General features: G+C 40.0%; 1 protein-coding gene across 1 annotated transcript in view; it reads right to left on the reverse strand.

The window, feature by feature from the left end:
• The window catches only part of LOC108789509 (sodium/potassium/calcium exchanger 3-like), an 82,299-nt gene extending 64,244 nt beyond the window's left edge, over positions 1-18,055 (reverse strand). Inside the window, exons 1-4 of the mRNA XM_018559543.1 lie at positions 18,022-18,055; positions 13,470-13,702; positions 6,941-7,015; positions 5,882-5,966 (exon numbers count right to left, since the gene is read on the reverse strand). Coding sequence (XP_018415045.1) covers positions 5,882-5,966; positions 6,941-7,015; positions 13,470-13,702; positions 18,022-18,055 — 427 coding nt within the window. The remainder of the gene's footprint in view (positions 1-5,881; positions 5,967-6,940; positions 7,016-13,469; positions 13,703-18,021) is intronic.
• Positions 18,056-22,105: the final 4,050 nt, after the last annotated feature.

Raw genomic sequence — 22,105 nt, forward strand, 5'->3', positions numbered from 1 at the left:
AGGCATTTCAGTGAGGGAAAAAAAGGAAAAGGCTAAATGTACATTTAGAGGAGAAGTATTGGGAGAGTAAAATGTACTCTCTGCAGGTGTCACATGTCGGCTCTATAGATCGAGAACTGAGTGATCACAAACCGCTGATCGGTCAATGAATGGTCTTCTCCCTGCAGAGAATAGTGACTGTCTATTATCACTCCCCGCAGTGACTCACCCATCCCCTCTCTGTTCATCCAGCTCTCAGTGGAGGGTTAGACAGGGGAGGGGGTAGGCTGAGCTGGCTCTGGCTCTGGAGAGGCAGAGCCAGCTGTCAATCAGGCAGTGGGATAGATCCTGACAACACTGTCAGGATCTTTCCCAGCTGCAGCGCGGTTCTGTGCTGTCAGCATATAGTGGGCAGTAGCTATCTGCTATTTTTAGGTCACAGGAGTACATAATTAAATATACTCCTTTGATCCAAAAGAGGACTAAAGACAAAAAATAAATAAATAAAAGGTTTGGCTGTAGTTTAAGAGCAGCACTGTTTTTAGGCATGTTCCCTGAATCATCTGACATAGACCAAATAGTATGCAGGCATAGTGTGTTTATTTTTAATTGTGTACATACTGATATTTTGGAAACCTTCCTCTTGCTTTCATTCACCCATTTCAATCCTTTCAGAATCATTTTTATGGTACTGAATAAAAGGAATTCTTTCCAATTAAACAAAACATTGTGGAAATGAGTTTCAGTGTGTTCCCTTCTTGGTTTGCGGTGCTTATTATGTTTTTGACAAAACCTATGAAAGGTCCATGTCGAGAATGGCTAAAGAGATTAGGAATAATAAACGTTTGGAAAGAGCATGGGTCCTATTCTGAATAGAAATAGAAGCCTTTGAAGGAACCTCAAATGTATGGTTTTATACTACAAGCACTACAGAAGCTCTGATTAAAAAAGAAAAAAATAAAGCGCACCAAAAATGGAGCGCTAATTGGGAGTATTGGGCCATTCAATCATACTCTGACAGCAGCTGGAACTTGGTAAATTTTTAGGAGTTAATTTACAAAAGTTCTGTCTGGCATATAGATGGACGGATGTTGTTTACACAGTGCACCTAGATGGCAATAACAAGTATATGAAGTTCCTGGAATAAACCCCTTATTATTTGCTATATGCCTTAGCCCAACTCTCTGCCATTGGAGTGGACAGGAATAAAATTAGCGTTAATTTTGGAGCACCAACTCAAAATGACTGTTACTACTATGTAGTGGAAGTAGGTATTTTAATGGGATTGTCCCAGTCAATGGATAAGGGTTGTGATGGGCATGTACAGTCCTCTATGAACGTATGCCTGTTGTTCCACCATCATCGTGCAAGAGTTCCAACTGTAAAAGTATTAAAATGTATGCATATTAAAAGATTAAAAAACAAACATAAACTTAAAATAAAGTGGTCATGTGGGCTTTTATGACTATTACTGAATCAACTTCTCAGGGAAGAACTCAATCTAACAAAAAGAAGTGGATGCACGTTAATGCCATCACCTCCATAGATACAGTACAGTGAGTGAGCGTTGTCACTCTAGGATAGGAAGTATTTTATTGGCAGGATCACCAGGTGCAAATAAAGGAATAAAGCCTGGAAAAAGAACCTAATATAGCCAGCAGATCTAAGACCCCCTTGACAATGATTGAACGGAAGCTGGCTGGCGTCTGAATGGAAGCGGAAAGCAGAGAAGAGCAGCATCTGGTCCTGCAGACATGTGCAGGAGGGGGAGCGGGAGCTAAACTGGGGATCGGATCGGAGTGACTGAGTGCCTGAATGACACTCGGATATAGAAATTAAGGATAAGAAAGGGAAACTACTAGTGGGAATATGCTACATGCCACCAAATACTGAGGAGGAGGAGACTCATATATTGTCACAATTAGAAATAGTGGGAAGGAAAGGCAATGTCATCATAATGGGGGACTTTAATTATCCTGCTATAGATTGGACAAATGAAACAGCAAACTCTAGAAGGGCCCGTCACTTATTGAACAATCATGGGACAATTGGAGGAAACCCTGAGGAGGGAACATGCATTTTTAGATTTATTAATTACAAATAACACAGAGCTGATTTCAGATGTGGAAGTCAGGGACAAGCTAGCTACGGTAAACTGAGGAAAACACAGGCATGTAGGTAATACAAGAAGACTCAATTGTAGAAAAGCTAACTTTAATAAACTAAGAGGCCTACTATGTGACATAAAGTGGGATGAAATATTCCTGAATAGGAACACAGAGGAGAAATGGAGAGTTTTCAAGGAAATCTTGAATAACCAAATTGGCCAGTGCATTCCATTTACAACTAAATTCAGAAAAGCAAAAATGAAACCAGGGTGGTTAATAGGCAAGGTCAAACAACACATAAGAGAGAGGGATAAGTCCTTCAAAAAATATAAATGAGAGGGGTCAGCATCGGCATTCAAAATATACAAGGAATGCAACAAAATATGTAAAAAAGCAATCAGGGCAGCAAAAGTAGAATTTGAAGATCACATAGCATTAGTAAGCAAAAAGAACCCCAAGGAATTATTTAAACATATAAATAGTAAGAAGGTACATATGGAACATATAGGCACCATAAATGATGATGAGGGTAGGTCGGCTACCAGGGACAGTAAGAAAGCGAACATGTTAAATGCATTCTTTTCTTCTGTCTTTACAGACAAGACGGGCAAGGGCATTGATGAGGGCATCAGCTGCGGAGATAGTAGTACCAGTTTTAACATATCTCTGTGGCTAATGGAGAGTAGAGTAATACAGAGATTAGAAAGATTACATGTAAACAAATCACCAGGACCAGATGGGTTACATCCGAGAGTACTAAGGAACTTAGTCAAGTCATAGCCAGACCCTTTTACAAAATGTTTATGGACAGTATAATGACAGGCTCATTGGTCCAGGCTCATTGGAGGAGAGCAACTGTAGTACCAATATTCAACAAGGGGGGAAAGAAGTGCGCCGGGAAACTACAGGCCTGTCAGCCTAACATCAATGGTATCTAAAATATTTGAAGGCATGATACAGGACTACATGCAGGAATTTGCAAATAAAACTGGTATCATAAGTGGTAACCAACGTGGTTTCATGAAGGGCCGTTCTTGCCAGACCAATCTATTAACATTTTATGAGGAAGTAAGTACTAAATTAAACAAAGGAATATTAGTAGACGTGGTATATCTGGACTTTGCTAAAGCATTCGACACAGTACCTCACAAACGTTTAATCCAGCGGTTCTCAACCTGTGGGTCATGACCCAAAAGTGGGTCGCAACTCATTGTTGAGGGGATCGCAGCTTCCACTTCTGCTGCACTAGGTGAAAGGCTCCTCAGTCTCCTCCTAGCGCAGCAGTGTCAGTGTCAGTCAGTGGGAGGACAACAGAGACTGTGAATATAAAAGTGCCGATGTACACACTCCCTGGCCGCTGCAGCGACATCTAGTGGCCGGGGAGTGTGTACAGCAGTGCTTTTCTATTCACAGCCGCTGCTGTCCTCCTGCCTCCCATACAATGTGAGCTCTGCAGGAGGCGGGTGTCTAAGCAGTGCTGGGGCGAGAAGGCTGCATGGAAACAGAGCAGGGAAGCAGGTAGCAGGGGCTGGGGAGGGCTTGTATTCTTGTGAGTGTGCTTTTAATTTTAGTCCCAAGTCCAGTGCCTTACTAATTCCAGTGCTCCGTTGGGGGTCACCACAACTTGGCAAATGTTACCAAGGGGTCCCGGCCCTAGAAAGGTTGAGAACCACTGGTTTTATCCATAAACTAAGGTCTCTAGGTGCAGATGAAATTGTATGTACAACGGGGGAAAAAATGGTTAAAAGGATGGACCCAGAGGGTAGTGATAAATGGGTAATTTGCTAATTGGGCAAGGGTGGGGAGTGGGGTGCCACAGGGTTCACTCCTGGGACCAATCCTTCTCATCTTATCCATCCACAACATAGAGATTGGACTTTGTTTTTTTCTGGATGATACTAAATTCTGCAGAGCAGTAAACTTTGAACAAAAGATATTCGCACTACAACAGGACCTAAGCAAAATTGAAGCATGGGCTACAAGATGGCAAATGCGATTTAATGTTGAAAAATTCAAATTCAAATTCTTAATTTATTCACCTGAGAAAAGAGGCGATTAAGAGGGGACCTTATTGCAGTCTTCAAAATCATCAATGGGGACCACAGTATTAAGAACAAACTGATTAATCCCAAAACTGTATTGAGACACAACAGGAGGTTAGAAGAGAGAGGTTCAATCTTAGAAATCGTAGGGGGTATTTCACTGTGAGAGTAGTGAAAGTTTGGAATTCCCTAGCACAGGCAGTGGTGCCTGCTGATAACATTGATAAATTCAAGAAACTTCCGGATGAGTTTCTTTTTTCGCAGAATCTACAGGGAAAGGGAAGTGTTGGAGCAAGATAAATATAGACACACACACATACTTACATACATAGGTTGAAGTGGATGGACTTTGATCTTTATTTAACCTTACTATGTTACTATTTTAGCCCATTCACACCAAGGCAACAGCATTTCAGCACGCTTTACACTTGTTTTTTTATCGCATTTTGGATGCTTGTTCCTGCACATTTTACAAGCGTTTTTCTGTCATAAGCAATAGCGTTTCAAGTAGCGTTTTCAGCTCGTTTTACAGTTGTCCAATAAAAAGCAGTCTCAGCTGCAAAAACGCGCTATAAAAATGCACAAATAAGCTCAGCGCATTTACATTGAAGTCTATGGAGCAAAACGGGCTGATGTGTGCCACAAAAGAAGCTCAGGGACTATTTCAAACACCAGAAGTATATTTCTACGCGATTAAGCATGTTAGTGTGAACGGCCCCCATAGGAATACATGGAATTTTATGTTGGATTCGTTTCAGTGTGGAAAAAATGTACGACGAAACGCTTTGGTGTGAACCGGGCCTAAGAACTGATAAATACGTATCTAATTTTGACTTGGTATCAAGAGGAAAGAAAAGTAGCATAAGGAGCCAATTAAGTGTGACGCAGCATAAGGAGATTGCTAATAGGTGGAGACAGCAGAGTGACAGATAGCTGAGCTCATTTGTTTTCTGCTTAGTATTTCACTATCCAGTCTCAAGGAGGGGATGGGGAGAAGACCTGTACTTGAAAGTGCAACTGTAGCAAAGAAAGCTCAGGTCCCCAGCCAGACAGAACTATGTTGTGTGGCAAAGCTGTGGACATCTAAGGATTGGATAGACAGAAATAGAAAATCCCATGGCAGGTAGAAACACTCTCATATACTGTACGTATTTCATCTCAATATTTAGCAGTTTGCCTGGAGCTCAGTTTTAAATCGTAAAAATACCAGCTCTTTTGAGCCCCTCTTGTTTATGTTCAAGTGAATATCAAAACCAAACTTTACTAGCTTTCCTTAGCAAGATTTCCCCTCACTCTATAACAGCAACAAAGACAGAAATATTTTTTTTCCTAGAGTATCAAAAGCGCTAGAACATTTATCAGCTTTGTATTTCTGTTTTACAGATTCTACTACACTTTATGCCTAGTGAAGCTGTTGTCACCATAACAGTAAGTGAGGGGAAATCCCTCGAACAGAGCCCCAGATAGCAAACCCAACAAGGGTTCTGATTCTTCCCCATTCTATCCAACAGTGGTGTAGTGGTTAGCATTTCTGCCGGTTCAAATCCAGCCCAGATTGCTATCTGCGAGGAGTTTGCATGTTCCCCCTGTGCTTGCGTGGGTTTCCTCCGGGGACTACAGTTTTATTCTTGGAAAGTATCTTATTGGGTTAGGGGAAATAGAGACGATAACTTTGCCCCTGACTATGGATGAGGTAGCCAATGACTATATGATTTTTATCTTTTAAACATACATCATTAGACAATATCATACCTATGACAGATGTAAAGAGCTCTGGTGCAGAACTGCCAGCAGCCATGAAAGTAGCTCCTGCCACATCTTCACTGAGTTGAAGCCTCTGCAGAGGGAAGGATATAAATACACATTTTAATACATATACAGTTTTGTGTTATATCAGTTCATGTGAATGCACATTAAACAGTTCATACTTGCAACTTTCTGCTGTAACAAACTATAACTTGCCTTGCTATTCAATAAAATTGGCTTGAGTTTGGTGTCTCAAGCAGCTCCACCTTCACAGTTTGATACCAAAGCCAACCCTACTGTGCAATCCTGCTTTAATTGCAAGCATACGAGTACCACCATAGAATGTCTTTGGGCTCTTTAAACTAGAAACTCCAGCCCATACTTTTATGTTTTAAATAGAGTGTGAATTAATTAGAACCCCCTATTATGTTTTTGTTGCAGTACCTGAGCCCTTGGGAAGTATTTTATTCACTTCATATCCCAGTGACAGTGGGCATCACCAAGGCAGTAATTGAGAAGAAATCTTTCCAACAAGAACACAAAGAGTAATTTTACGTGAGGAAGGGCTTTGGCCTCTGTCAGGTGTTTACTGTTTTGTACACACTCAATGGGGAGATCCCCTTCCCTTCTTGCCTTCTTGCTCAAATTATATTAGTCCCTGGGATAGGAAATGAGTAGGGATGAGCTAGAGTTTGACCTGAACCCAATCTGTTCACAGTGTGGCAAATGGATTAACTAGTTGGCTAGTTTGCCCGTCCCCCACCCCAACCTCCACCTGTGTCCTAGTAGGCAAAGACACTGTGCAGCTCTGCTGCTAGCATCCTAGCAACCAATGATGCTATGTGGGTAGCACAGCATAGTCGGTTGCTACGATACAGGCGGCTCCACAGCATCATTTGTTCATATAGACCTAGCAACCAATGGCATTGTGCAGCCTAGCCACTAGCATACTAGCAACTAATGGTGCTAGGTGCATTCATGAATGCACTTATACATTCACTTACAAACAACAGGAAAGGAAATGATAAATTCCCAATGATAAACAGTCCCACAGTGCACACTTACTTCACAAATCTTCTCCAAGGATGGGACAAAGAAGTCATCACATACAATGGCGAGAGCATAGAACATGTACATAGCCTGAAAAGAGAGAAAACATATATAACTCAGACATAGAAATGTATAGATATATAATAATGGCAGAAGACAGGAATCACACACACTCGGTAAGTTGTATCAAATAGTGAATGTCCATTTAATCGGACAAATCTTCACATAAACGTAATATCAACGTTTCGGGACGGCACAGGATCCCTTTATCAGGGTAATAATGTGACATTGGAGTGCAGAGGGACTTTCTGTTTTTTCCACTAGATATATAATAAGTCATCCAATATGTGTGAAAGCTTACACAATTTCTGGAAAGAAATGGAAGTTTGATGCTAGATCTATGCACATGGACTGTGGACATACAGAGATAAGTTGGTTGAGCAACAAAGACACTGACACTCCATACATACTACTGAATAATACTAATTTGTGACATGGCTATAACATTGTGGAGGGCAATTTATCCAAACTAGAGCAGACAGAATGTGGAGCAGCTGTGCATGGCAACCAATCAGCATCTCTCTTTCTTTTTCAAATCCTAACTGAACAAACTGAAGAGAGAAGCTGATTGGTTGCCCTGGGCAACTGCTCCAGTTGTGATAAATTCCCCCTATGTATTTGTTATATTTTAAATTAATCTGCATGGAAATACAAACAAAATCTGAATATTTAATTCTTATCATTTTAAAATGACTATGCTTACTGTCGCAAAGAGCTACTAGTTCTGCACAGGCAGGTGAGTGGATCTAAACCCTCCCTACGTTACAACTTAGAAATTATGCATGCATGCATACATGCAAATCTGTGTTGAGATGCATATAGCCAGCTTCTATGGCCACTTTTCCCCAGCACAGTAAATTACTTGAATGTATCATTCACTAGACAGTCGCTGCTCATGGCCGACATGTAAACAATTGTGTGTAATCAGCAGCCACTGACTACACTCATTTAGGGCCTATGTTAATAGTGTGTAATCAGTGCCCACTGACTATACACTATTGTTTACATGTTGACCCTGAGCAGTGGCGGCAGAGTCCAATGATCTGTACGATATAAATCTTAGCACTAAAAATATGTGTATAAAAATATACACAAATGCACTTCAATGGACGCAGATATTTCTAGTTTTGGTTTATGCACCTTAATGCTGCGGACCAAAACAGATCTATGTCAATGGCCCGTAGGATACAATACTGCTGCATTTACATCCGTATAAATTAAGGATCCGAATGCAGCCAATTGTATGCCCGTGTGCATGAACTCTTATCAGCCTATTGTTACTTATTTTACTAAATGCAGCTATCTACAAAAGAGAAAGGAGAACACATAGCAATGGAGATGACCTGTTCCATAATGGCTGCCCAAAAGGGCCCTGATGAAAGTGCTCAACACCAACAGACAAATCCATCCTTACAAAGCAATAAATGTTTGAAAAGGAATATAGTGTTGTACTTATTGATAATGAAAAAGTAGATTTCTTAGATTTCTAAATTCCACATGTGTTCTAATATGCTGCCAAAGCTGCATTCACATAGACACTATACTTGTATTCATATTAACTGAGTAACATTCCTTTTATCAGACCTGAGGCTCCACGGCTAATGGAAAATCACGAGAAGTGCTGCAAAAGACATAATAGATTGCCTCATTGTAGGCACAGCCCTGCCACTACTGACAGCACGCAGACAGCACTAAATCCTATTCTCTATATGACGAGTTCATCCAAACAGCAAGTAATAAAAATAAATTTGATCTGTAAAATAGATCTTCATGGTCAGTTCTGCAAACAAAACAACCATCTTGCAAAAGCAAACTTGCCCTTTATATTGCTAACAAATTAGTTTCGTCAAACTATTTTTCTCACCAAGATGACTTTGCAGGATTTAATATACCAAAATATAAAATGCTTGGCCTTAAGTTTACTTTAGTAATGCTGAAGAAATGTACAAAAAAACCTTCTTTTCTGTATTTTTCTTATACTGTGAAAATAATCAGTTGTCCTTGCATGAAAGGTTTCCAGCAGCCTTTATACTTTGAGACTATTATGATTATAGAGATTCCAGAAAATATGATTTATACTTCAGTTGCATGGTATTGTGCGAGAGGAAGGGATAAATGCTGCCTGTGTTGGGAGCTGTTTAATGTCCTTGTGTCCTTAGATGTCATGAAAATGATCAGAGTGAAGGAATGAACAATGAAAATTGCCCATCTCTGATGATCCCACACTGCTGTTTTGCTCTTTTGTTGTCTTTTTATAGTTCAGTATGCTGCTGGGACCTTTGTGTGCTCTCTAACCCACCACTGATAGAAAAAAAAAAGGGACAGATCATCCATCGATGCACTTGTCACCTTAGTACTCTGTATTTCTTGCCTCTGGGAAGACTATGAAGCCAAGTTTCTATTCCACTGTGACTGGAATGAGTTTTTTTCCTCTCTACTGCCTAACTGGCCTAGCTAGGCATGGATGATAACTTTAAATTGTAATGCTTCCAGCAATAGGAAAACCTAAGGTTGTAGGTCATCCCTCGGTTCACAAAAATAAATGCAGCTGATAAAACTGGTAGAAAAATACGATAATCTGGCACAACAAAAGAGAACAAATCTACGTATTTATTGCAGAGGTGAAAAAACAAAGCTGTCCAAAAAGTGGACCTATATTAAGAATAATAGAGAACATCTAGAAAGAAGAATTGTGGCTAAGCAATACTCAGAAAAAACTTCTTATGTCTTGAATTCATCCTCCAAAATAGCAGTGCCCCTCTAGACATCTGATTGTGCCTTATTCATTCTGCGTATCTGTGCTTCTACTACCTCCCCAAGTTCTTGATCTTTACTGCACTAGACATCATTTAATCAGATCGCTCGTCATTGGGGAGCGGGTCTAACATGAAAAAGCAAAGTCCTGCTTCTCTGCCAAGATGGCCCCCTTCAACCAGTGGCACAGTGGGTTACCAAGAATAGTGAGGTGATCCTGGGGAAAAGATCAGCTGCAGGGAGACTACAGGCAATGCTGGTAACTGCTCATTTACCATCTGCTTGACTCTTTTTGCACGTGACTTCCTAAGTATAGATCCTCTTTTAAAAGTATTAAAAAAAAACTTTTGTGCATAAAAAAGAACTCACTAATACACATGTAGACCAGAATATAGACAACACTTCCTCCATTCTCTACAAAAATATCATCCCCCGCCACACACACACAACCCAAAACCTCTTCACCTTGTACAGTATGCCCCCTCTTCGGTGATGTATGAGTCAGAGTTTGGATATAGCTAGTTTGACACTTGTTCCCCCCAGGAGCAGTTTGGATATAGATAGATAGGCCAAATGGACCATGAGTCTTAACCTTGACTCTGACACTGAACCCAACTCTGCAACTTAACCATTGTCTTAAATCGAAGCCCCAACCTGTCCGATTATCTCCCACTCTGACTGCCTTCTTTATGGGATCCCTTAAGACTCATCTGTTCAGGGAAGCCTATCTCACCTCAACCTAGCCACTCAACCATCACAAACAATTCATCCCCACACAGCTACCTCCTCATGTATTACTTGTCCCTCCCTTTTAGATTGTACTCCCTCAGGGGCAGGGCCCTCCCTACCATCTTGTCTTGAATTGTATTGTTACTGTAATGTCTTCCTTATATTGTAAAGCGCTGCACAAACTGTTGGCGCTATATAAATCCTATATAATAATATTAATGATCTTGGTATTGTTTTTACAGCAGATGAAGTGATTTAATGTGCAAGTGATCTGGGTGGCTGTAGAGTGAAGGCTGCTTCAAACTTTGGAGCCAGAGCAACAATTCTAGGGTCATAATTAACTGTTAACTCTAAACATGAGCAGCAAATGAGCAGTAAAGGCTTTCAGAGTGTCGCCTATGAGAATTTTGAGTACCATAGTTTTTAACCAGTGTATGGGTGGACACAATTTTAAGGCTTCACGTGTTTGGTACCTATTTACTTGATGAGATCTCATCTTTTATGATTTACAAAAAAAACTGGTATTATATAGCATTTGTGTGAACTAAAATTGATTTTAGTGTATTTTTAAATATTTGTATATTGTGTGACATAAAAAATTGCTGCTACAATTCTTTTTTTTCATTCTTTAGGACCTCTGCTTTTAGAAAATGTATAATTATTTGGAGGTTTAAAGTAATTTTCTATTCAAATATTCAGATTTTAACATGTGTGTTAAATGAAAAAAATGCTCTGGTACTAAAGTGGTTGATTTTGGTCACTTGGAGAACTACTATCACATTATACATAAAGAGTAGTGATCTACAGCAGCCAAAGAGTAATTGTATTCCATTCCTGTGAGTGTCCTAAAGTGATGAAAAGTGGAAGAGGATTGGCTGCCACTTTGCACATCATCACTCTTTGTGATGCCGCACTACACTCAATGTGTAATGCCCCCCAAGTGTGGCCACTGTTTTGTTAGAGATTATTATTCACTTCACACATTTTGTTTATGATACAGCAGGACATTTTTTTATAAGCCTAATTTAGTAATCCAGAAGGAATTCAATGTGATATCCTGTTGTTTGCAGCTGTTCATGAAAGAGAATGAATTTACAGCTGACTGAGCCAACCACAAGAGGTATAAGAAATGAATGCATCAAATATGCTCACCAGGATACCCGCTATAACTTTTGTAAAATGTTCTTTGTTGCTTTGCTTTTATATGACCTACAAAGTGCAACTATTCTATGAGCTGTCTAATGCTAGCTAAAAGGTCAGAAGATTATAAATATAACATGCCAGAATGAAAAACATCATTAAATTCCACCACAAATGTAACAATAAAATAATACAGAATTACTTTTTCCAACTTAGCTACTATGTGTCTGTTCTCATGTGTATTCATGTGTTCTTGTGTGTGTGATTGTTACAGTAGTCCTTATACTTACTAGTTTACAAGGCCAGAGCTGCGTGATGCCTGAAATTGAGCCTCTGGGCAGGTGATGTTTGTGTTCTGGTTTGCGGCTTTCTAGTGCTTTCTATATCATTATTTTTCTTCCTTGCTAAAACTGGAAAAACCCTGGCCAATATCTCGCCATAACTGTGCAGTATCAGTAGGCCATTAACAAATGATGCACAACATTTTGTTTGCATGAAGATACAATACACATGAGCACATCATAAAAATGTCCTATAACTATCATCCAAAAATGTTCAAACCTAAAACTGCTAAAACAGGTGAGTTTAAAGCAGTGGTGGTCAGCTTACTACCTATAGAGGGCCTCAACTGCACCCTTTGACAGTAACATGGGGCTGATTGTATTATTAGGCATATTTAATTATTTAGGAAATTGTTTTAGGATATATAACTTTTTAGGAGATGGTTAGAGACTGCTGACATACTGCAAGAGATGATCAGGGACTGGGAACATGCTACATTTGTTGGTGGAGAGTGGATATGTGCTGCAGGAGGACTGTAGTATTAAACTGCTAGAGATTACTGTCACTACAACTCTTCTACTACTGGCTGCTGGAGCCTGAGTGATGCACAACAAGTTCAAAAGTTGGGTATAGGGGTTCATACGTTGTCCCTAGCCCTTTTGCTGCCTGAGAGGGGTGGGGTAGTGTCGGTGCATGCAAACAGTGTAGGAGGGGTTATGTGCTGGTGGAGAGTAAGGTCTAAGAGCTGAGAGCTAGGCGGGGAGATGCTTAAGGGCTTTGGATCTCCCTGCCCAACTCTTAGCAACCTGGGACGTTCTTGGTGGCATCCGGCCAAGCTCCTGGCAACAGTGACATTATTGTGACAGCAAGAGTGTCCCAAGTTTCATAGGATCTGGGCGGGGAGATGTACAGTATAAGGGCCATACACATCACCCTGCCAAGCAACCTAGGTCTTGCCGGCATCCCACCAAGCTCCTCACAACTAGTGACATGACTGGTTGCCAATAGCTCAGCGGGACTCTGGCAAGAGCATCCCAAGTTGCTAAGAACTGGGAGGGGAGATGTGTATGGCCCTTACACATCTCCCTACCAAGCCCTTAGTAACCCGGGATGCTCTGGCTGGAAAGGGGCACACAATTTTGTGCAGCAGACAGCCATGCCACTCTGCCTGCTGCCACTCCATGTGTCCCAAAGAGATGCCACCTGAGGCAACAGACTCAGGCTGACCCATTATAGAACAACAGAAAATTAGACAAAAATTTCCAAACTGGCTGATATAATTTGCTCCTATTTTGATTTCCTGGAGTTGAACAGCTGCTGCCATTATTACCCCACAAAATGACAAAACAATGCATTAAAATTGCTAGTAATAAATTAAATGTCCTCTGTACCCTTACCCCTACCTTAATGGTCATATAACATATTTATTTTATGAAGTCTGTCTTTTAAAAACATACTCTAACTTTTGAAAAAATGTAATAAATGCACCAATGATAAAATAAAAAATGTACATTTATAATAACTTTGCATTCAGGCCTGCAGAGCATTACAACCTCTATCTCAACCTCAACGCACTTACTTTGGTTACCCTCAGTCCCAGGTCCATACAGAGGTATGGATCTTCTGTTATGGGGCTGGAGCAAGTGCGGACTAGAGCTGTAAGTGTGAAGAACAATGGTGATGAGGTCATCGTCCTGCTGCCGTCTCCCGTCTTGCTCTGCTGAGTCCCTCTGCTGTGGTGGCAGACAGGACTTATAGTATTTTCATTCAGCAATCCCTGTGAATGTAAGACGTAGCTGTACATGGCTTTGCCTTTAATAAAAAAAAGACACAGAACGAGGAAACTAGAAGCATTCTGTGATTCTGGTGGGGGGTAAATGGTGTTGTGTAATTAGGCGTAGTGCATGGTACCATGCTTCATGTTACCTCTTAAATATGGGTGTAACATGAACTATGGTTCAAAGGGTGAACTATGCCTTTAAGACAGCTAAGTCAATGTTAGTTCCTTACTAACACACTACACAAAAAAACGAGATGTACTGATAATTCCATGGTAAATAACATTTACTATCACACCAAGAACAATAAACTCAGAATAAGACAACAGACATAAAAAATAATCAGTACAAACCCCCTATCCAACAAAACTAATCTAATGTGAAAATGCTAACACACAAGAGAATCTAAATATAAGCTATTACATGTTTGACGTGCCAGCAAAAAAATCTTCTTATGCCGAGGGAGAAGCAGAAATTGAAATAATCTCCACAGAATTATCACTAGTATTGAAATACCACAAACAAGAGCTGCTTAGGGGCGCCATCCTTTCTTATATTCTTGGCTAACAGCTGCAGCGGAATAGCAGATGTCTACATAGCGCTAACCTTACTGTTTTCTCGTCTAAGCCTTTAGTCCCTTGTCAATTCTTGCCATTTAGGATCTTCTGACAGCATGTAATAGTTTTTTTGTCATTCATTCTTTTGTACTAAGTGACTGCCATTAATTTCCCTATCTCACTTTTTTTTTCAATTCTGCATTCATTTTTTTCCCTGCCAAAATGAAAAATGAAACGGCACTTGGAAATAGAGATAGTCCATTATCAGTGTCTAACATATAGTAGATGAAGCCATCCTGAGCTTCTGATAGTTATCTCTATCTCCCACTACCTTATACGTTACTGTACATAACCCGAATATCTATGGAAGGTAGGAAAGTACGCTGCTCGAAGGGCCAACATACTTTACTCTTTAATCAATAATTGTTATTTGTGTACAGTAGGTTTATCAGCTGCCTGAGCACATTTGTGAAATTATAAATGAGCTCTGTATTCATGGAATTCAAGGGTGCAACTAACACCATAGAGACCATGTGACCGCTACGGGGCCCAGAAGCCCAGGGGGACCAATACTGTATTTATGCAAGTAGCAATAGCAGCTGGATGATACATTTGCATAACATTAGTGCATATCTAGTTAGGGAACCTATCTTTGATTGCTATGAAGGTATTCTGTATCACTATCTGCAAAGGAGTTTGTGTGGGTTTCCTCCGGGTACTCCGGTTTCCTCCCACACTCTAAAGACATGCTGGAAGGTTAATTGGCTCCTGTCTAAATTAGCCCTCATATGTACAGTATGCATGTGAGATAGGGACCTTAGATTGTAAGCTCCTTGAAGGCAGGGACTGATGTGAATGTGCAGTATGTAAAGCACTGCGGAAATTGTCGGCACCATATAAATACCTGTAATAAAGAAATAAATATCCCCCAAAAAAGACAGTATGAACTAAAAGCAAGCAATGACCTCTGCAGTCACCAAAGTATGCAATATGATTAAATTGTGTTGAGCCCTTCTGTTATAAAAACATACACACTTCTGTGAATAAATTATCACTACATTTTTTTACTTATACGACGATCAGGCATACCAGAATGACAACTGATAGAAGAAGAGAATCATTGATTATCTTATTACAATAGCACCTGGAAGTGGGTGGGACATATTAGGCAGCAAGTGAACATTTTGTCACTGAAAAAAATGGGCAATTGTAAGGATTTTAGCTACTTTGACAAGGGCCAAATTGTAATTGCAAGACTATTGGGTCAGAGCAACTTCAAAACTACAGCTCTTATGGGATGTTCCTGGTCTGCAGTGGTCAGGACCTACCAAAGGCGGTCCAAGGAAGGAAAACCAGTGAGCTGGCAAAAAGGTCATAGGCGGTCAAGACTCATTGATGTACGTGGGGAACAAAGGCTGGCTCACCCACAGTGTGTCAGTTGCATGCATTGGATCTTGTTTCAAGATGGTGGCACAGGAGCAGAGCAATGCAAAAAGAACTTTGTCTTCAAGGAAAGACAACTTGAACTCCATGAACTGGTATGTATGTTTTTTTTTCCAAATTTCCATAAAGGCACAATTATTAGGGATTTTACATTTTATTTTAGCTAGGTAGGGTCACGTTTCTCTTTAATATACAAAAATCTTTGTAATGTATTTATAAGACCTATTTATTTTTAAACAACGCTGAATTGTCATTTTAAGAAAACTGAAGCTATCTGAGCTAATCAACAAGCCATCATGTACATGTACATAATGTATAGTGTCTGACAGGTCAGGCCTTGGAAGATGTACAGTCAGCTGAACCTCACAATGCATTCCTGTAAAGTTTGGATATAGACCTTTTAGGAAAGCTGACTCAGGGCTTTGGTTCAGGAAATAAAAGGAAAGATAGCAGAAAACTAGGGACTAGCTGTACACGTTTATTTAAAACACATTTTATAAGATTTTTGACACGATGTTGCAATGGTTATAGTGAATATACTGTATATATTAATATACTGTATGTTATAATGTGCATACAAGTTGTAACTTGGTGCTTTCACAAGCCTTTGAAAGTATGAGCAGATTCCAGGACTGGCATTAAAGGGAACCTGCTGCTTTAGCCTGCATGAGCAAAGCAGAGATTCACTTTAAAACCCACATCCAGCCTTCCTCATTACATTAAACCATATTGGTCCTCACATTAACTGGCTTGCACAGGGACAGACAGTGTTAATAGACTGCAGTTCAAACTTGTTCCCTATCTCCAAACAAGAAACGGATGCCTGTGCACTGCACACCCATAAAAACTCATGGTGTTTGTAATGTGATCTGTACACATGGGCCAAGAAGAGCTATTGATATCACAGGAAATGCAGAGCGCAGGTAGGCAGTTCACTGTATGTGATCTGGAGCCAGGTGGAAGAAAAGCTGGAGCAATGCGAGGTAGGATATTGTGTTTAGTAAGGAGGCCTGGGGTATAAGATGAACTAAAGCTGAACTCCAGGTATGCATTATTTTGCATACTTACATTGGTCCACCTTGGCCTAATGTAAGTATGCATATGCCATACCTTATTGGCCACTGGGGATCCTGTAGAGCACTGTAGTAGCTGGAGCTACTACAGGTATGGCTGAGTTCTTCTGCGTCCTGCTCTGTGCTGAGCTGAGCGGCTTCCTCTCTACAAGGGGCCACTTGCTCGGCGTAGTGGCCATTTGGTGAATGTCTAGTATATTTATCAATGAATGAAGGAGTTCTCTGATTCGACAAGAGGAAGAAAGGGATGTCACCGCACCTCGTCCACTTAAATTAATTCTGAATATCCAAACGTGTGCACAGAAAATGACAAAAACAGTATAATGGCTTGCAAATGATTGGATAATAATAATTGGATAGAAGTCAGCACAGCTTCACGTCATTTAGAAAGCTAAGGGAAAATCCCCTTACAGAGTGAAAAATTCCCTTTGCAAAGTGGACAGGCTTTACTCTGTTAGTAAATCAGCAATAATATCCTAGAAGCACCAAGCAATGTTGTCCTAAAACTAAATACAGCTGGACTAGATTGAAATTCCTAAGTTGTTAATGATGTCCTGTATCCAGAAACCGTTTAAATGGAACACCGTGGAGAGTTTCTTTAAGGTTCATGTATTCATTTTCATGGCAAAAGAAGCTTGTAATACTAAATTGTATTGAATGTTTATTAATCAAATCTTTTCTGGGGAATTGGGAACCTAATTGTTTCAATGTGATTTAACTTTCCTACATAATAATAATAAATAACATTATTTATTTGAACTTATGGCCTACAATGTGCTTCTGCTCTTGGTCTTAAAGTGTGCAATCTCTAATACAAGATTTTCTTTCAAATACAGAAAAGTGCTACCTGCCACTAGACAAGAATTTACTTAATCTTTGCTTTTCCCTATTGCAATAACCTACTGTAAAAGGTGGCCATACACTAGTAGATTTTCGGTCAGAAATTTTTGTTTCTGCCACAAACCCTCATTCGATTATAGCTCGAATACCCCTTCAAGCATAATCAAATGTCAATTCATAACCAACCAGTTTTTGCCGAACTACGGAAATAATTTCCTTTTGGCAGGCGCTGTGTTCTTGTTCTTGACGAATGAAAACTCCACTGATTCATCAATTTTTGTTCGTTCAAAGAAAAATTTTCCAACCTGATGGATCAAAATTTTTTGATTACGACATAAAGACCGCTCGTGTACAATTTCCAAACAAAAATCGTACAATGCATCGCCACCTTAAAGTGACATTAAAGACAGCCTCCCCCCCATGCTACTGTAAGCACTTACCTTCTTTGATGCCTCTTGATGCGATCATCTTCATCATTCCACTCGTTTCCGACAGTCCCTCCAGAGCTGGTGCTGGTCTCTGATCCAGCGCAGACTCCTCATGTCCCACGATGTCTGCCTCACTTTATTTCTCTTTTCTTCCCCTTCCCTGTACTGTGCATGCACACTTCCTCCTTCACAGCCATTTGGGAGCCGTGAGTTCTTCAGCTGGGAGCGAGCGGCACTGGAACAGGTAAGTAAATAGGTATTTGCCTACTGTTTAATTTTTTTTTAATCACAGGTCATATATTTACTGTTTATTAGCAATAGATATATGTGAAAAACGAGACTTTAATTCTACTTTAACTCGCATCTCCCTGAAAGAGGTGCACCGAAATGAAAATTTCAAAACCGAAATGAAAAGAAATGTCAGGCCAAAACAGAAAAAAATTTTTTAACCCTTTTCAAAAATGTTTATATTTTATTTTTTTTAATTTTTTTAATTTATTGTTTTTTTAACTTTACTTTTAGGGGCTTCTGGGAAATATTAGGGGTCTAGACTTAATATTATAAATGAACAGGAATCCTCTATACTGAGTGTTCCTGTTCATTCATAACTTGTGGATATAGTATGTTTACTATGTCCACAATCATGAATGTACAGGAAGTGATGTAGATTACTTCCCATTCATTCATAATTGGGGACACAGTACACATACTCTTATTAATATTATACAATTATTTACAGTCAGTGATCACTGATCGCTGACTGCTTCTACCGCTCTGCTTCCTGGATCGGCGGTGCGAGGAGCTTTGGGTGACGGGAGGATGCTAGTTTGTGTCCTCCCGTTGTCTCGATCTCCTCTGACAGCTGACTCCTCCCCTGCACCGCTGGCCTGGTGCCAGTCACTCACAGCTCTCCTTTGACAGTTTCTTCCCTCCCCGCTAGACAATGCGCTGTGTCAGAGCAGCGTCCAGCGGGGGGGAGAGAAAGCAGGGATGCACCGTTATTTCGGGCCAAAAATTGCAATTTTGGTGTTTTGCCAAAAGTGCCATTTTCGGTCGATACATATCAGCGGCCGAAATTTCGGTGCATCTCTAAGAATTCTACAGAAAAAGAAAGACCATTTCCCCAGAAGAGGGATAGTTGGTAGCTTTAACATAATTTGTACAACTTTATTTATTCTGTATAAAAACGTATTTCTTGTTTTCAATTTATCGAAAGGAAAACTATAATGTATTAAGAAAAAGATGATGGATCTTGGATTCCTAGAAATATTTCTAGAAGTCTTCTGCTGTGCACCCAACAGTGAGCAGCCTCTACATAGGAATCAATGAAGAGTCCAGCCAGGAGACTAATTTTGTGGTGGCTGTGTGGTTGCGAGTGATCAATGAAGATCATGGAGGAAGGAAGACAGGTAAGTAAAGGATTTGGGGGACATGGGGTTGCTGGGGCACGGTGGGGGCACCAGCACACTCTCCAGTGCCAAAATCTTTTACTCTTATTTTTTAAATGACTTCTCACATAGAGACAGACACCACCATCTTTTTGTTTACCCTATCCTTTTGAAAGAGAGTGTAGTCAGGGATGTTAAATGCTCAGTCGTGAAGAATCAAGCCAAGAATCTGCAATACCTGTTAAATCATAGTGTTCTTCTTGCACCAAAGCTTTTAGCAAATGCCAAAACCACATTTGGGAACAAACAAATTATGCCATCATTATATTTTGCATTTATTATATCAGGTTTTGTTTTACAATAAGTACTATATTTGTAAATTTAGGAAGGATGAATCTTCTTATCACCTGCCATGACCCTCCCTCCATCTTCTCTCATTTTACACCAACCGGTAGAGTCTGACCTCTGCCAAATTATTTAGTAACTCAACTTCCCATCTCAGTCCTAGTTCAAACACTCCTCCAACTATTTCATAAACCTCTGCCTTAACACAGCAGTGCCTCTTCCATTTAGGATAGAGATGCACTGATACTCTTCAAGTACCAGTGCCGATACTTGGCATTTTCATGAGAACTACCAGGGTTGCAGCGGTTGCAGCTGGGACCTAGCTCTGGCGTTCCACCACTGTCCTGAAATCATTAGTCTGTATTGTTTTAGAAAAACTTTCACATGACAATAAACAAAAATGTATCAGTACTTGTAAGTACTTGGGCGAGTATCAGTACTTGCAAAAATGGTATGGGTGCATCCCTTTAATTTTATTTATAAAAACAAAATCATACATTAAAACAGGAATGTACAAATCCCAGGAGCTCCGTGTGCTCCTTACAAATGAAAGTTACCTCCTAACTTTTGCATTTTTCTCTAGTCTAGTCTTGGAGCTGGAAAAGTATCTATACTTGTACTCGTACTTGTATAGAGTACTGTACTTGGTATCGCTGCATCCCTAATTTAGGTACAAACCATGCTTAGCATATAGGTTGAGGGTGCCCAGGACAGGAAGACTGGTGGAAATAATAACCTAACAGAGGTTCTAATATGATACCTTGTTAGAAGGACAGTAAGTAAGAGGAAATTTCTAAAGTGGGGAAAAAGATTGCAATAAAAGTTCAGTCAAGGATATAACTGTGATGATAATGAGGTCTGGTGAACGGGAAATTGGCAAGTCAGCAAAAAATGATTAAGGTTTAAATCTTGTGTCTGTAGGGCTGGCAGAGAGCTGACATATTTTAACCCTCTCCCCCAACCACCACCATCCTCCAAAACAACCAGCTCAAGCAGATGAAGTTGAATAAACGTTACTTTGTCAGGGTCTGCAAAGCCTCAAAAGACTTCTAATTAAGCCCCATATTAAAATTTTAGCAGAGCCCTCAACAAGCTCTAATGTATCCTGGTCATAATTGAAGGGGGGTAGTAAACCTCCATTAAACCAGAGCCTGCTAACAGCCATCATAAAACAGATGATGTGTTTTTTTTTACCTTATTCCATAAGTGCTGATATGATAACACTACATTCATAACAAGTATCTAATCAAATATATAAGGAAATACCAATCAAGTAGGTACCAAACATGCCTATGCTGTAATGTCCAGAAGGAAGATTGATCACATTACATCTCCAAGGCGATGTGTGTGTCCAGTTTATATAGTGTTTGGTCTCTATCAAATCTTGATTCCATTCTGAGCAATAATATGTTGATTGCCGGATTGATACATATGGTCATCTAATAGAATTGATGCATTTAAAAAATCTGCCATTGAATGAGTATCTGTTAAAATATCATAAAAACACTTCAACATCCCTCAGCACACTCTTCAGATCCTTTGATAGGTTATGTCATTTCTGTAAACACACTCTGAAGGGTGAACCAAAAACCACTGAACTGGCAGCGGCAGTTCTTATTTTCCCCTGAAATTGTGAAGGATTGCTAAGGGTCATTCATAAGAGACAATTACCTTAATAAGTCAGATTGCACTTACTCTGTAGTAGATTGGAATCTACCAGCGCCAAAGACCAGGCAAACTTTGCTATGTACCTATCATTTTGAATCCCATTTATTTTACTATTGTTATTAAATATTTTGCTATATATTTTCTGTAAATATTGTCTTGCACCATTTTTCTTTTCATTAAAATGATATTTAAAAATTATGAAGTTGCTTCTCTAAATGCTCTAAACAGAAATTGAAAAAAAATCTTTGCCTCTTTTAACAAAGCTACCATACTTCAAACTCTGTTTCATTCCTGCATGGTGTTGCAGCAATTGTCACAGACTTTTTCAGCAGTTCTGAAACGCTACAGCAGGTACTGTGTATGGTGCATGTTTATGTTAAAACAAGAAGTGGCAGATATTGTTTGTGACTGTATTGGGTTAACTGTGGAGTTACCTGAACCCAATAAGATCACTCCTAGTCTACTGGCAATCAAATTGTTGTCCAGCATACTAAAAAATTATTGTGCAGTGTTGAGGCTTAAAGGAGAATTATGAGGCAAGTGATTTTCAGCCTCATAATCTGGGCCAACCTGTGACAATGAAACTGTCACAGGTCGGCTCAGTAGATCAAGAAGTAAGCGAACACATACCGGCGCTCGCTCACTTCTGTGACAGGGGAGGGACTGGATTCCCCCCACCCCTCCCCGATCCTCCA

This window comes from Nanorana parkeri, unplaced genomic scaffold (genome assembly GCF_000935625.1).
Source record: "Nanorana parkeri isolate BGI_ZX_2015 unplaced genomic scaffold, ASM93562v1 scaffold402, whole genome shotgun sequence".
NCBI classification, from domain to species: Eukaryota; Metazoa; Chordata; class Amphibia; order Anura; family Dicroglossidae; genus Nanorana; species Nanorana parkeri.